Raw genomic sequence first — 15,825 nt, forward strand, 5'->3', positions numbered from 1 at the left:
AGGCAATGCAGTGCAGAGTGAGCTGGGTCCCCTGTGTAAAGTGATGCTCAAATAATGCTCAGGACGTCTCCTCTGGGATCATCCTAAGTTATGTTAATTCCATTGTCCTTAATTTTATTTTGACTGCAGTGATGGATGAGAAGCTTTGTCCGTATATTTGCTACTGCTCAGATTTTTTTTATTACAATGCTACATAACTGACCACTTGGTAATCTTAAGTATTGGATATCTGGGAATGAAGTGGTGGAAAGTACCCATGCACAAAGCTGAGTTGTAATGTTTGCCCTGTGTAGGAGTTTGCATTCTGCATAGCATCTCAAAACTTTCCTAGGGCAAGCTACGTCTTAATAGATTGTCTGGCAGATTGCAGCCCCTCCTATTTGCAATCATATAATTTCCTGAGGCAGTTGCTTATATGGAAAAGTGCTTTTGGAATGCTTATATATTTTTAGCTGTCTCTAATGTAGCGTAACAGATGGAGACAGGGAGGAGAGCCAGCACTGCATGTCCAGCCAAGATGGTCCATCGTAGTCTGCAGACCACAGTGTGGAAACCTCTGTCTCATATGCTTGTAGTCCAAGTCTTCTAAAGAAACATTAAGCTTTGGAGAAAAGTTTTAGTAGTAAAGGTTGCTTTGGATTTGGTATTTCAGTTCCCACGTTTAAGTTCAAAAAATACAACCCCCAAAATTAAGTCCAGTTAATTACAAATTAAAAATCCAAGTTTCACAGGTTTTAATTACTTTTGACACTTTGAAGTACTCTTCTGCCATGTTTGTATCTGAAGCACAAATTTGCTCTGTCCAGAGGAGAAATGGATCACCAACAGGCCAATTTAATGGAAGAGAAATGCAAAAAGTAAATATCCTAAAAGACAGAAGGTTACATTGGCAGAGACTGTTGTGTTATATAACTGTATATGCTGGATACAAGCTCCCAATCATGCACAAGAAATGTACTTCTCAAGCAGGATGCACGTCTCCCTGTCCTGCATGAGCTTCCCAGAGTCTGCATGGCCAAGGAGGCAGATGCTCAGATTAATTTTGGACTTTGTGCAAGTCACCGTCCTTGGAGTACTGTTTAGGGATGTTAGTAAGGTGTAAAAATGAGAAGGCAAAACTCCAGAAATCCAAGACAAAACAGAGGAGTTAAAGGATGTTTGGCCAGTGGGCCTCCCAGAGAGGAGCCAGAGAGGGAGAGGGGCTTGTCTTCTCTCAGAGAGCTTTTGCATACACTTTCTGTTTTTAAGTATAACTGGCTGTTGTTGAGTGTCAATGAGATAATATGCTAACTGTTATGTCTTTATTCCTTCCAGCTTCATCACATTCCGCTCTTGTGCATATCTGGACAAGAAGCATACAGTTTTTGGAAGGTAAGTGAAGGATATTATGGGCAGCAGTATAGCAGACATGCTCTCCTGTGTGTCTGAAGCCTAAAGAGAAGAATCTAGTGACTGTTGCAGTTGGACTGGAGCAAAATCCTGGCTCACAATCCAGTTCTCCTGGTCATGAGTAGGTGACCAACATCACATCAGTGTCAGTCATCAGGCTCTGCCTTTTTTTCTCCTTCCATCACTGTAAGTTGCCTTACTTCCTTTCTGTGGGTGGCCCTCCAGGGAGTCATGAACAAAGTAATCATCATCCTGTAACCAACCATGTTAATATTTGTGCATGCTAATTTCTGGGACACAAGAGATTACCTCTTCAACACTGTTTTCATCCTCTTACGAGCTGTCAACCTGGAAATTAGTCATGACAGGGCTGCTCTTCATCATGCCATGGAACATAGAGCTTGTGTACAGGTTAGGTCTTTTGGCCCTTTTATTCTTTTTTTATTATGTTCTTCTTTTCTTTTATTCCTGACAGTTATCATCGGTATAAAATCTGTATGTTTGTGTGCGCATGTGTGTGTACATACATACGTGTTTATGTGTGTATATATAAAGATATTACCAATGCCAAGACAGCAAGCAAACTTCTTTATAAAGAAGTCTATTCCAAAAGTCTTTTCCAGTCAAGCCCTCACATGATAAAGATCAAGGTATTTATTACAGAAGATATTACAAAATCTTTATGTTACGGTTTGTTCTTTGCTTTCTCTGCTGCAGGTACATGGTATTTACCAAGTCTTGCATAGCTGTTCTGACAAATGCCTCAGTGCAAATGGCAGGAAGGGCAATTTTACTAGCCTGCTTCATTGGTAGCTCCTGAGGATTTTACAGTCTTTTTTAAATGAAGATCTGTTTTTTATTCTTTTCATAGTTTTTTCTGTTTGAAAGGCAACAATTGAAAATAAATGCATGTGCTGTTTACTTTGATTGGATGTCATACAATTGTGCTGTACAATGAAAGTGATATATTTAATCCATCTTTTCCGCCTGTGAGTTCTTGAGGCAGAAACTGGCTTCATTTTAAACAATTATTTTAGTGCCGTTAGTTCCAGTACTGATTCTGCAATAATTGCACCCTTTGAAATATATTTCTTTTTCCTTTCTCAGGTTTGTCCTAGAAAAATTTAAAAGTTCCCTTGTCATTTGGTGAAAGCAGATAAATAAAGCAAATTCTAATACTGAAAGCTGAGAGCAAGTATATTCTTGGAGGAGTTACATTACCCATATCTTAAGACTATTTCACTTCAGCTGCAATTTGAGTCTTCCTTGCAAAAATCCCATTAAATCCCATACAGTAATACTGTTAACCTGAGCTTGCCACCTCATCAAATAGTATTTGGGTTAGGACAGCTCAGCTGAAAATGTGACTGTTCTTCAGTTCTGGATGCAACCTGGCTGCAGTGAGCATCCTGTATAGTCCTCTAGTGTCTTTACTGTGTTTCCCCAGTGTGTTCCAGTTTTACCATAATTCACCAGGAATTTAGAGAGTAGCTGAGCCTACTGCAGTGGAAGGAGTGTGCTCCGAAAAACCTTCACACCCTGTGTAATATCTCAAGTACCTTATGAGCAAAATAGCTCAAATGATGTTTTACAGTGTACCTTGCCCTTTAGAGAGGAATTATTTCAGTCCAAGTAAATCTGGTTAAGTGTATATAGCAGAGATTTATAGCAGTTTTAGCAAAGACTGTCTTAATTTTTGAATTGTTCCTGCTACTACAGAAATCTGAACTTAGTTGCCAGAGTAAAGAAGTGGTGCTGCTTTCTCAGCACTGCAAATATTCTTAGCTGAAATACAAAGGAAAAACTTTATTAAAAATGTTGGTTTAGAATCATATTTGGCTCACTGCATGAAAACTGTGTGACATCTTCATATGAACACAGAGCAGGTGAATTTTACTCTGGACTCTCTTGCATGTAAATGAAGATTAATTTAAAGAATGTAAAAAATGAAGATGCTGGGATAAATGCCTTCCAGTTACTCTATATTAATCTACAAATTGAATACCTGAATAATTGAATTAACCTACAAGTTTAATATAAAAGGCTGATGTGTGCAGCTCTTAAGATCTATATTCTCTCATCAAAATCCTTCAGCTGGTTTTACCTGCATTTGTTTTTAAAAGCCATAAAAGCCAAAAGATTCCAGACATTGTATCTCTAGTGAAACTCCAGCTTCAGTTTGATATTTTAGATCCTGGGTGTTTCCAGGATTTGGTGACTGTATCTGAACTCAAACTGTATAGCACAATAATATCTGGGAAGCATATCTAGTAATAATATCTAGGTTTAAGAATAGAATGAACTGATTAAATCAGAATTCTTTGTTTCCGTGAATGTTAAACTTGATTGTCTTAATTGGATGCTTACTGGCCTGTTGTGACTTTCATATAGATTTGAGGATTACTTATTTCAGTTAATATAAAAACCTAAATACTCTGATCTCAGCTGTACCCTCAGCTTTCTGTGTGGCTCTGGTTCATGTTAGTGAGTGTCACATATGTATCTTTGAGAGCAGAATTTGACCTGCTTGTAATTCGTATAGAACTTTTCAGCAGGCTTTCTGTACTTGGAGAACGAAAAAGAGTGAGAGCAATCATTCCCCACCCCTTTCTTTATTTTTGGTCCTGTGTGGGATGGAACATTGAAAAGTTCCTTCTCTGGAGCTGCATCTTATTCATGTCCTCACTGGTTTGAAACACAGTTTTTGCATAGTAGCAGCTATTAATGTTTGATGTTTGGCTGCTAAGTATGTTTGGAAAACACACCAGCTGCAGGCAGTGGGACTGTGAAGAACTGGCACGTGTCTGGCTTGGTGCACTGGAATTTTCAAGTCTCAGGAGAAGGCTGCGGCTGGAGGACAGGGAAGGCATCTTGTCATGATTGTGCTGCCCACCATGGCAATAATGAGGATGGATGTTACTGAAAATAAAGGAGATAATTTGGCATGGATGGGGAGCAAAAACAAAGGCAGAGAGTGAGAGAAGGATGCCTTCCCTTGGAGGTGTGTTACAGGCTGCATGGATTTCCTGCTCCAGCAGAGCTGCCTAGATTAAATTAGTAATTACCATTTCTAGTAATTGCCATTTCTCCAGACTTAGAGAATGCTGTAATTAATGTGAAAACTAACTGGTGGCTTTTGTTGGCTTCTAGCTTGCTGGTAAGATGTTTAATTTAGAAAAATAATGTAAACCAACCAACACGCATTTGCTCTGCATGGAGTGGATGAGAAGCATTTACAGGGCACTGCTGCATGGGGAAGGTCCAGTCTGCTGCTGTTGTGGGCTGTGTGCCTGGGGACTCCCTCTTACCCACACTAAAACTGGGAGTTCAACTGTTGTGTGAGCTGCATGAACTACAGGGATGTTACAGCCAAAACACAAGTATAGGTTTACATTCCTATCTGCTGCAGTGTATGAAATTTAGATGCAAGCACATCCCATCCATGTTGTTATTATATTTTCTGTTACTCCAATGGTTCACAGCTCCTGTGGATCAGAGACCTGGTATTTTTGCTTTTTATAAGCAGAAATAGAAACACAATCTCTGTCCCAGAGAGCTGTGTAAATAGAAAAGAGACTGCATATAGATACAGGAAAGTTGCGACAGTGACCCGTTTCAGCCTACCTTTCACCGACAGTTTGCACTTTCTTCAGAACCAAGGAAAAAGAAAGCCCCAGGAAAAAATTAAATGGCTTTGTGGATGTTTTTGGGGAGCCTGTTCTGAAGCTAAAGGGACACGTGAAAAAGTGCATGTTTAAAATGATAGTGGAAGGTGATCAAGCCATGCTGATCAACAGGAGAGAAATTCTGTCTTGGAATTTTGGGTAAGATTTAGGACAAGCAGAGCATGGTGGGTTTGAAAGTGGAGGCAGGTTGCAGGTATGTGATGTGATAAAAACAAGGGCAATAGAGGGAGCAGAGAGAAAACTGTTGTGGTCAGAGTGGCAAAGCTGGAAATGATCTGTGCAGCAGTTCTGTGTGTTTATTAGAGCATCACTTGTATTTGTCAAGAACTGAGAAAAAGATGTGGCAACTGAGACAGGAGATGAGTATATGGAGGACAGTTTTCCCTTTTGTATGTGGCTGTGCGTATCTGCTTATGCAGATAACTTTTAACTGTCTCTCGAGGTTTTTTGCTGCTCATTCTTCAATTCTCTTGTTCCTGGAAATAATGAACAAGGTGTTTTGGGAAACCTCAGAGTTGTTCAAATTGGAGGCACCGGTCAGTAGCTGACATGCACTCAGCTTAGTCTTCTCTTTTCTTCCCTCCTCCCCTTGCCAGATGCTTTTGTGGAAGAAAGTTTTCTTTCCTTGGATAAGTATCACGCTGTATTAAGTATTCCTTAACCTGTTTAATGCTTTCTACTGCAATTCTGTAGAATGGGGCAATGAAGGTAACTCTTGTCCTCTAAAGTAATTAGCTACGTAAAACAACTACCAGGCGTTATTCAGTTACCCAGGTACAGGTAAATAACGCACAGCGTCTGTTTCCACTTGCAGCATTTTCTGTATGATTTGAATCAGTGAACCCCAGTGGCTTCTAAGCTGGGAAACTCATGTTCTTGTTGCTCTTCTGCTTTAGTACATCTGAAGAACAGAATTGTGTGATAGCAGAAATGCTGATTCTGTTGTTGAATCTGTGTAGGGAGCCTGACCTAATTTTGCACTGCAGAATCTGCTCCCCAGACACCAGGATAGGAGTGAAGAGCAAGGTGGGAAAATAAATCAGGCCGCCCTGTGGAAGCCGTGGCTGTGGTATCCTGTAGCACATGAGGACTGGGCTGTCAGAGCTGCACGAGGGCTGCTATCATTTCCAAAACAGTTGTGTGATCTCTGAAGAGGAACCTGTGCCAAAGCAGAGAAGTCCTTACATGCCAGGTTCATCTGTTGAGTCTAGTTTCAAAATGCTTTTTTCCAAGTTGTTTTATTTTTTCAGCACCCTTCATTACTGCGTCTTGCCTGCTAGATTAAGCCCTTATGAGAGACTGAGATATTTCAACTACGTCCTTGTTGCAAGTTCAAATTGCTTGCTCCATTTCAGATGGGGTGTATACATAGAAAACATTTTGTTCTGAGTGTACGTGTTTGTGCATGTATATATTGTTCTCTCTGTGTGTGTATATAAATGTATGTACTCCTTTTTATAAAAATAACCTTGAGGGCAGAATGTGTTTACAAAACAACAAGTTTCTTTCTGGTTTCTGTTTCTAGTTTAAAGCATTTTTTTTAAAAAGTCCAGACATTGTTCTTGTATCATCTACTGACCAGGAAACTTATCGTCTTGGACCACTGCCATCCCCAGCATTACATAAGGCTTAATTCCTCTAATTCTTCTAAACAAAAATATGAGAAATAGGAAGTCCATGTGTGAATATCTGTGAGACTGCTAGGGAGCTGCAGTTTTCTTTGGGAGCAGCACTAGCTAATGTACAACGAGACTTTCATTGACATATCGCAAATGGATAGAGCTTGCTCCAGATATTTCACTTACACTTCATGCAAAGACATTGGCAGTGGAAGCAAGGTTACTAGTTTGCATAAAGGAGCCTTAACAGGAAGTAAGATTTTAAATAACATCTCTAAATTTGAAATGCAAAGATTTCCAGTGCTAACTTAGCTTAGTTTTCAAGAAAACAGAATTGCACGAGTAAGGGCACATTTTTGTTTTCATTACTATGCTAACAGAAAAAAACCTAAATGTACCTACCTTGTCGTCCATGCTTAAATGTAATGCAACATTTATCAAGCTCCTCTAAAAATACAACAAGCTGTCTCAGGAATGCTGAGCTAAATATATAGTTGAGATCATCATTTCTCTGTTCAATGTCTACTGGAAGTACACAGCAAACCCTTGGTTTCACTGGTTGTTCTAATGTAAATGGTGTCTTGAAAGTATCATCCTCTCCACTGTAGGATGTCAGCTGAACATCTGTTTAAAACTCACTTGGTCAATTTAGGACAAAGCATGCGTGGCACCTTATAAAAGGAATAGAGCCAGAAACAGTGGAAAAGGTTAAACTTGTTTCTGCCCTTCTCCCTTCCCTTCCCTGCTGTGCTCCCAACTTAGCACAAGTGAGATTGCATGAGAAAGGCTAACTTGTGTGCTCTGTCACTGTGTAATGTACTTAGCACACGTAAAGAGTATAAAGGGGTATTAGTCTGAACTTCTAGAGTTTGCATTTTGGTTTAATGAAAATGATGTAGAGTTCCTTATGCCGAGACTCATATTTATTCATAGAACAGATTTTATCTCTTTTTGTTCAAAGTTAGTGAATATTAGAATAATATTAGGTAGTAGCGCTTTCTTTAGAGGGGGGGTTTTTAATGCTTTAATGTACTGATCTGATGGTCTTTTCTACACATAACTTGTATGGGCTTTTTTCTTGGCAACATGTCTTTGAGCTTTTCTTCTTACATCCAGAATATGTGTTTTGGGCCAGGCAAAGAATCCCCAGAATTACTCTGGCGTGTTGGTTTCCTCATTCAGTGAGGAGCAATTGCTGTAATGGATGCCAGTGCATGGGCTAAGACACATTGTATCTCATCAAACTGATTTTAGTGCTGCAATGTAACATTGTGAGATTTGATGATAACAGCATGTAATGTTTCGAGAGCCTGCATGTACATCGTTTCTCTACTTAGACAAATCAGAGGGAAGTTTGCAAAATCCTTTATGGTTTGAGACCTTAAGTTGGAATATTCCATTTTTTAGCATCCAGCCATGACTGCCCTGATTAGTGTGTAGTTCAGTTTTTACTGGCTGGGTGATGTTTGCAATCGGATCTTGTCCTTTTTGGATTTTATTTTTCACTGATGAAGCACCAGCCTCAGCTGTGCCTGATCCTTGACAAAGCTTCCAAGTGCTCCCTGAACAAAAGTGACTAGTAAATTATTTCCAGTTCCTCTGGTCAAAGCTCTCTTCTTTGAGCTGCTGGTTTGTATTCAAATTCTTTTTTATTTTTTATTGGTATTATGGCAGTGTCTAAAGACATAAACCTCTATTGAGGGCTTACTGTGCTGACACTGTAATATGCATAGAGATACTCTCTGTGCAAAATGTTAGAGAATGCAGGGGTGTAAAAGAAAGCAATTTTCCATTTTAGAGACAAGAAGCTAAGAAGAAAAGAGAATTACATGCTCTGCAGGCATAACAACTCTATCATCTTCCCCCTTAGCCCTTTATAATCATGTCAAAATAGACTATTTGGGTCATTTACTGATGACCTGTGAATACTGTGTCTATCACAGCCTTTTAAAATGTACAAGTGACAAAGTATTCCCAATGAAGTTTAATTAGCATAGCAACTGAAGATTCGTGAGCATTGCCAAAATGCATTAGGGCTAATATTGTAGGAGGTCTAGCTATGGGCTAAGGGATTACTCAGTTGAGATTGCCAGTGCATAGCTGATCTGGCTATTTCAAATTATCAGAACCTAATTAAATGAAAACATACGAGCAGATAATGAGTGGAGCTGTTGGCTAGAAAATCCTCCAATATTAAATCAGAAGTTTCCTTTAGGGGTAATTAAAATACAGTGAATATATCTTAGGCTGTGTGTTAATCATCAGTATTATAAGTGAATCTGATACTGGCCTGGAGGAGGATTTTAAAATTGAGTTTTTCTTATGAACTTTCCAAAGTTCATGCAGGGTCTTCAAGCCCTCTGCAGCTTTCCCCAGTGTGCTACTTCCAGTTGCAAATGAATGAGGCTGTTCTAGCCTGCGTACATGTTTTTCATTTGTTCTTAAAAGTCACAGCCTGATTACAGAATATCGTCAGGCCCTTGGGCAGTAAAAGGGAGAAGTTTGGAGCAGTGCAGCAGCAATGAAATGTTAGCAAGGATGGCTCTGCTTGGGGCAGGTGCTGAGCAGCACCCTCTCTGACTTGCATCATTTTATTTTCTGTGATGGGGTCTGTCTTTTTGGTCGTGTTTAGTGTCTGTCCCAGCCCGTGGGGTGGCAGTGAGGGGCAGTGGTGCTGCACTAAGCTCAAGGGGTGTCGAATGAGAAGGACCCACTTGCTGCTCAAACCATGGTGGTCAGCCTGTTTCGCTTGGTTAACGTGGCTCTTGGGAGGAGTGCGTGAGGCGTGTAAATAGTGTGGTGCGGAGTGGTAGTGGACAGTGTATTTCTCCGTTGGATCAGCTGAGACCATTGCAGGTTATGGCCAGGGGCCTCTCCTGGTGCTGGCTGGGCAGACTGTCATGCCAGGACTGGAGAGGGCTGCCTGGCTGTGAAACACCTGCAAGAGTGCGATATCCTAGTAGAAGTATATAACGGTGAATGTGAATATGATGTGTGTTTTGGTTGAGGTATTGCTTATTTCTTTGATGTGAAAGCAGAGTTAGGTGATAAAACACTCCACCTATTCCCCAGTTTGATTTTTTTTTTTCCCCACCAGTTTCATTTAATTTGATTTTCCTCCATTTCATCTGTCCAGCCCTTGACAGCCTACTTGTGCTGGTACCAGAGTCCCAGTAATCCCAGCAATCAGGGGGATTCAGAAAGTTGCCACAGTTGCCATTCAAAGCAGTTGCCACCCATGAAGGCTGGAGGATTGCTGGCTCTCAGATTGCCCGGTCCTATGGGCTCCTCAATGGCTGGCTCCTGCCCTTGCTGCTGAGCTCCCAGCCCCAAACTCCTCTGGCTCCAGGAGCAGTGTTTTTGAGAATTATGGCTGCTTCTCATTGTCCCACAGCCATTAATATGGGCTGTATTTTTGGTTCCTGGCCACATGGCTTGGCTCTATTAAAACAGATGTTGTCCATCTACAGCCTGCTTTTCTAAGGGATCTGGATCGCTCGGCATCAACGGCCTGTCTTCATTTTTATTTACTGCTCTTCTAAGTATAGCTGTTTTCAAATTTAATTGGGGATGATGATGTGGATAAAAGTGTTAAATACCTTGGGACCAAGATCTGATCCCAGCGGGATCCTGCTGGAAACTCAGTGGTTCCTATTTAAAATTAGATTTTGACACCTGTCAGCCAATTTTTTATTTAATGTGTGCTGTGTTCACTTAATATCATTCTGGTTTCTCAATCAAAATATCAGCCGCCTTCCAGAAGTCTGTTCCACAGACACTGTTGTCCCTGTTAACCACATCTGTCGTCTCAAAGATAGAAGGCTGTTTGACAGACTCTGTTTTCCACAAAACCTTGTTGATTGCCGTTACTTATTTCCTTTCTTTCTTAATCATGTCCTGTCTCTGCTATTCCATTATTTTGCTGGGATAGATGCCAGGATGACAGTCTTATAATTATCTGGGTCACCCCATTAATCCTTTCTAAATATCCTTTTCTGGAACTTTCCCATTGTTCCACACTTTTTGAAAATGAACATGCAACAGTCCAGAAAGCCTTCAGCCTTTCTTAAACATTTTCAAGCAAGTATTTGGGTATGTTGACTTGAAAAATGAGAGGCCAAGGATCTAACATCCTCGTAAATAAAAACTGCAATGAAAAGTGTCCCAGTGTTATCTTGTGGCTGTGACTTGATGCTCTGCTGCTTTCCCAGAGCCCTCACAAGCTCACGGTTGTGCTGTGCTTTCGGAGCAGTCCTGCACTTTCTGCATTATTGGTGTTATTATGGACAACTCTGTCACTGCTCTCCAGTAGTGCTGTAGTTATGATTCCCTTTCTTCCTAATATTACTTTTTGGTCTGATATACAATTTAGAAAAAAAAAAAGTAAAAAATCAGGATTTAATTAAAACATTTGCTTTCTTGACCAAGTCTGTTAGGTTATTTTTCAAAGCTCATGGGAGTAACAGATGAGCTCCAGATTTATGGATGTAGCATTAGCAAGTGAAGCCATTTTGAAATGGGTTTGTGTCTTCTTGCACAGACGGCTGTCCACAATCGCTCATTCTCCATCTTGCTTATTTGTGTGGCTACTGAGTTTTTGGACAGCTTTGCTTTGCCTCTGAGTGTTTGACTTCTCCAGGTTCTGTTTAATTTTAAATTCAAATCCCAGACTTGAGAAAAAATTCTTACCTTCCACACTGAATGACATTATCTTAGGTATTCCAAATACAGTTGCTGATTCCCCTTCCCCAAACACAATGGTTTAAAAATCTGCTAGAGTAATGGCCATAAATTAGATATATTAGATGTAAGGGTGCAGGAATATTTTGAGTGTGTTGTGACAGCTGGAAATCGTGTCCTTCCTCTTTTAGGGTGGTTGGTGGCTTTGAGACTCTGACTGCTATGGAGAATGTGGAAAGTGACCCAAAAACAGACCGTCCCAAAGTACGTGTGAAGCACCTGGGGCTGTGCAGGAGGGAGCGAGCGCATATGGCCTCACATGGCACTGTGGTTCACCCCACTGACGCTTCTCTGAAAGCCAAACTTGGGGGAGATGGTGCATCTTAATCAGCAGATTGATTTGCTCTTCTTCTTCTGCTCCCAGGAGGAAATACGAATTCAGACAACAACCGTTTTTGTTGATCCATATGAAGAGGCAGATGCCCAGGTGAGCATAGGTGGTTGGTTGGTTGGTTTTTTTTGAAAGGCCAAAGCTCTTCTCTGGAGAACTTTGTAACTTAATGCCTTTTCTGTGAACATGGGCAGCCCCTGGCCCATGTGGTTGCAAGCTAAGATTAAACAGCTACCATTCAGCACTGCCTTGTGTGCCAGGATCATCGCCGCTCTTTCAGCGGAGAGATCTGGTAACTGAGTCTGGCACAGCTCCCAGTCCATCACACTTACAATGGCTTCCTTTCCAAATGCCCACAGTAGTTATGGATAGCTGCAGGTGGGAAGAGAGGAGTTTTGTTATAATGGCTGCAGAAAGCCTGTTTGTAGTGACCCTTGAGGTCTGTCTCCTAAAGCCTGCCCTGTAATCATAGTGGTGCTGATTGCTGTTTTAGAGTGCTTTAAAGCTTCAAACAATTGTATACATTTTCTCCTTACTCTGGACTAGCTCTTGCAACAGATTGCACTCTCTACTTCCCACAGGTTGCTGCAGAAAGAGAGAAGGTCCAGCTAGAAGAAGAAGCAGCCAAAACAAAAGCTGAGGCAGTCCCACCGAAGAAAGAGGTCCAGACTCCTAAAACTTACCGGCAGGGGATTGGAAAATACATTAACATGGCTGCAACGTGAGTTCCCTGCCCATCTGAACTTTGAGTGTTTTAGTTGCCTTTCCTGCTGGACACTGACCCTGTCCAGTGCCGTTGCTCAGGTGTTTGGTTTGTACCAGCAGACTTTGCAAAGACACCTTCATGCAGTCCTAGCAGTCAAGAGTTCCCTCTATTTCTGTAGTTTTTCAAGATTACAAGTTAACTGAGCTTTTCTTTCAGCACCTGAATGTGACCAAGTTGGTCTTTAACAGCGTGTGCTGACTTCAGAACTGTGGATACATTTCCACAACTTAGAAGTCCTTGAGGAACTGTATTGTGTCGCTTCCTACATCATCTTTCATTCTCTTCCTCTTCTGCAGCTATTTCTGAAGGCCACAGTCCCACAGATGTTTCTCTTTTAGCAGCTTCTCCCCTGCACAAAGTAGTTGCCTTAAGCCCTTATCAGTCTGCTGATCTGGTTCCCTGTTCAGCCACATGAACAGTTGTACCAGCACAACTGAAATGGCCGGAAAGGGGAGCAGGTTCCCAGGCTTGCCGTGGGAGCACAGGGTGTCTGGCGAGTAGCTCCAGGGTGCCTGGCTGGTTGTACAGGCTTGTCCTAAAGTATCCTCTCCCAGACACCCTTTGTACACCCATTGGGATTGGCAGCATCGCTTGCTTTCCTAAGGACAGTACAGAATCCCACCTGAGTGGCAGCTTTGCATGAGTTTTGGATAAATTAAAATAGATGCCTTCCACTTGATTTTTTTCAGACTTCTCTAAAAGCATTTGCAAAAATGCTGTTGTCTGTCTGCTGCATAAAGGCGTGTATTTATGCATCCACAGATCTGGACAGCTATTTAATCAGCTTGTATGTGCCTGCGTGACTTACAGGCATTTGCATAACTGTGAGAACAAAACTATGTTAGCCCATGTAGGTCAGTTTGGTGTGTCAGTTAAGTGTTTCAGTTACAAAATATTGCTTGTCCCTTAAAATACTATGTTTAGCTTAAAATTGCTGCCATTCTGCACTGTATTTAGAGAGGAAACCCAGGCAGAGTTTGCAGCTCTGTGGAAAGGGCCAAGTAGTACAGAAAGGACTTTTCTTTCCTAGTCCTTCACTCATTGCAGCCTGCCTTGAAACTGGGAGTTTGGGCTGTAGCAGCCCTTTGGCAGGTTCAGGGCTCTCCCTATCAGCTACTGATATCGGTCAATAAAACCACAGCACGTGAGCTGGCTGAGTAGTGTTTCCATGGGGTTGCAAACTCTGCTCAAGAGAGGCTGTGAATAGCAGCAGCGACTGCAACAGGCTGTGCTCAGGAAACAGGAAAGGATCTGAAAAACTTGCCCAGCTGCTTTACACCTAATTCCCCATAAATCCTTATGCTGCCACAAATACAGGTGAGGAGGCAGGGAGAGAACTTGTGGCTCACATTCTCATCGTGACTGCTAAAAATGTATAGCTGTTAAATCTTCAGCTCTGACCTGGAGAAATTGTTGGGTTTTGAACACGCTCCTGGAAGTGTTCAAAGCCTGACCCAAAGCATCCTCGCAGACTGACACACTCTCCCTCTTTTTGGGTATACCAAAGGCCCCCATCCCCACCCCCCCTGCAGTCCCCATGCTGGCATGGAGCTTGCACTCCTCTCTAATTGATAAGGGATGGGCTGGCTCCGATATAGCTGTTGCTGGGAGACGAAAGGCATCCAGCTGCCCTGGTCCCACCAAACAGTAAATAGTCCCTGAGAGTTGTTTTCATTTCGGCTCCAGGAAGCGCAGCGTGGAAGATGACGGGCCCTCAACCAGCACAGCTGCGAAGAAAGAGAAAAAGAGCACAGGCTTCGGGGACTTCAGCTCCTGGTAGCAGCATGGGGAGCCTAGCACTGGAGCAGCACAGCAAAAAAAGAAAAGGCGGCCTCCCACATGTCCCCGAAGAGCCCGAAAGACAGTCTGTTCTGGGGAGGGAAGGCACCAGCCTGCCCTTCCACTGGGAAAGAAAACTGTTGCTTTGTTAAGGCTGGTTAATGTGGCTTTGTTTTCTAGAGAGCTGTGTTCCCCCCACTGCATCTTCCTCGAAGGCCTTTTTGTTGTTGTTTTGCTAAGCGGGGAGCAGGCAGCCCAGCTCCACTGGGGATTAGCTGGAGCCTTTCTCTGCTTGGCTGGCAGCAGACCAGGCAGAGCCCAGCCTCACAGGACGCTACTTCAGTGAACAGCTACATTGGTGAAAGAGCTCCTTTTACAGGTAATCGTTTCCAGACAAGCCAACTCTGCCAAATGAAGGAATGAATTAATGTGCTGGGGAAGCGCCTGTGCTGCTGTAGCGCTTTCCGGAGGGGAGGAGAGGGCTCCAGCCTGTCCTGCCCTTCCCTTCCAGCTGCCTTTTGCTAGTTCTCAACAAGGACCAATTCTGTCTCTTGCTCATTGCGGGCCTGCCTCCTGGCTGGACTGACTGCTCCAAAATGAGCTCTCTCTGTACCCGTTTAAGTCTCTGACAGCCTGAGAAGCAGCGAATCTAGATAAGGAGGCTGGGGTGGCTGCACCACTTGTTCCTCCCAGTGGCTGGCCTTCCCTGAGCCACTGGGCAGCCAGATGGGCCAGGACACACCAGCTCAAACCTGCCCTTGGGTGCCGGAAACAACAGCCTGGAGCAACTGAGCAGGAATAGAAACAACTTTTTTTTTTTTTTTTTAACCGTCCCTAAAGCCTGCTCTTTGCCGGGGAACACACGCTGTAGACTGCCCTGACATCAGTCCTCCCATCATTAGGTAAAACCATATAATATAGCTGACAGGCGTCTCAGATATTTCCGTTGCATACCTACAAATTATTAGGAAGCTTACTAAAGGCCTTATGAGGTAGAGATATATCAGCCTGTGAAGTTTTAATCCAAAAACTTAAGTGTGTTACCGTCACTTAGATGTAGCAGGCTAGATCCTGAACTTTACTTTTCAGTTCATCTTGGGTGTTTTCAGATGACAGAAATACCCTTCCTACCTCTCTGTGTGGCTGAGGAGATAGTTTTGTAATCAGCTTTGTAACAATACATTTATATTGGTGGTTTCACATTTTAAGAGAAGACTCCATTTATATGAAATTGCTGTAAAAACTTTTGGTAAAATGTTTTGCATTAAATGATTTTATTTTCTTTTGAGTGCTTGCCTTTGACTCTTCAACTGTCATTTCCAAGATCATGGTATTGCAAAGCTGATTGTCATAGAAGGAAATGATTCATTCCTGCTTTTTAAGATGCTCATAAGGAACTCTGGGATCTTTGCGGATATGATTACATCTTTGTTATATCATAGGAAGCTCAAACTAGTTTGAAAGAATAATAGGGGGTCTTTGTTTTGCAGCATTTTGCAGCGTGTAAGTTTGAAA

The 15,825-nt window shown here is 42.2% G+C and overlaps 1 protein-coding gene across 2 annotated transcripts in view; it reads left to right on the top strand.

The window, feature by feature from the left end:
- The window catches only part of PPIL2 (peptidylprolyl isomerase like 2), a 74,308-nt gene extending 58,710 nt beyond the window's left edge, over window positions 1-15,598 (top strand). For both annotated transcript variants that reach the window (XM_075041582.1, XM_075041583.1), the window contains exons 16-20: window positions 1,315-1,371; window positions 11,566-11,638; window positions 11,799-11,861; window positions 12,347-12,486; window positions 14,218-15,598. In XM_075041582.1, the coding sequence (XP_074897683.1) occupies window positions 1,315-1,371; window positions 11,566-11,638; window positions 11,799-11,861; window positions 12,347-12,486; window positions 14,218-14,311 (427 nt within the window). In that variant the 3' untranslated portion in view covers window positions 14,312-15,598. The remainder of the gene's footprint in view (window positions 1-1,314; window positions 1,372-11,565; window positions 11,639-11,798; window positions 11,862-12,346; window positions 12,487-14,217) is intronic.
- The last annotated feature ends 227 nt before the right edge of the window (window positions 15,599-15,825 follow it).

This window comes from Buteo buteo, chromosome 11 (genome assembly GCF_964188355.1).
Source record: "Buteo buteo chromosome 11, bButBut1.hap1.1, whole genome shotgun sequence".
Classification (NCBI taxonomy): Eukaryota; Metazoa; Chordata; class Aves; order Accipitriformes; family Accipitridae; genus Buteo; species Buteo buteo.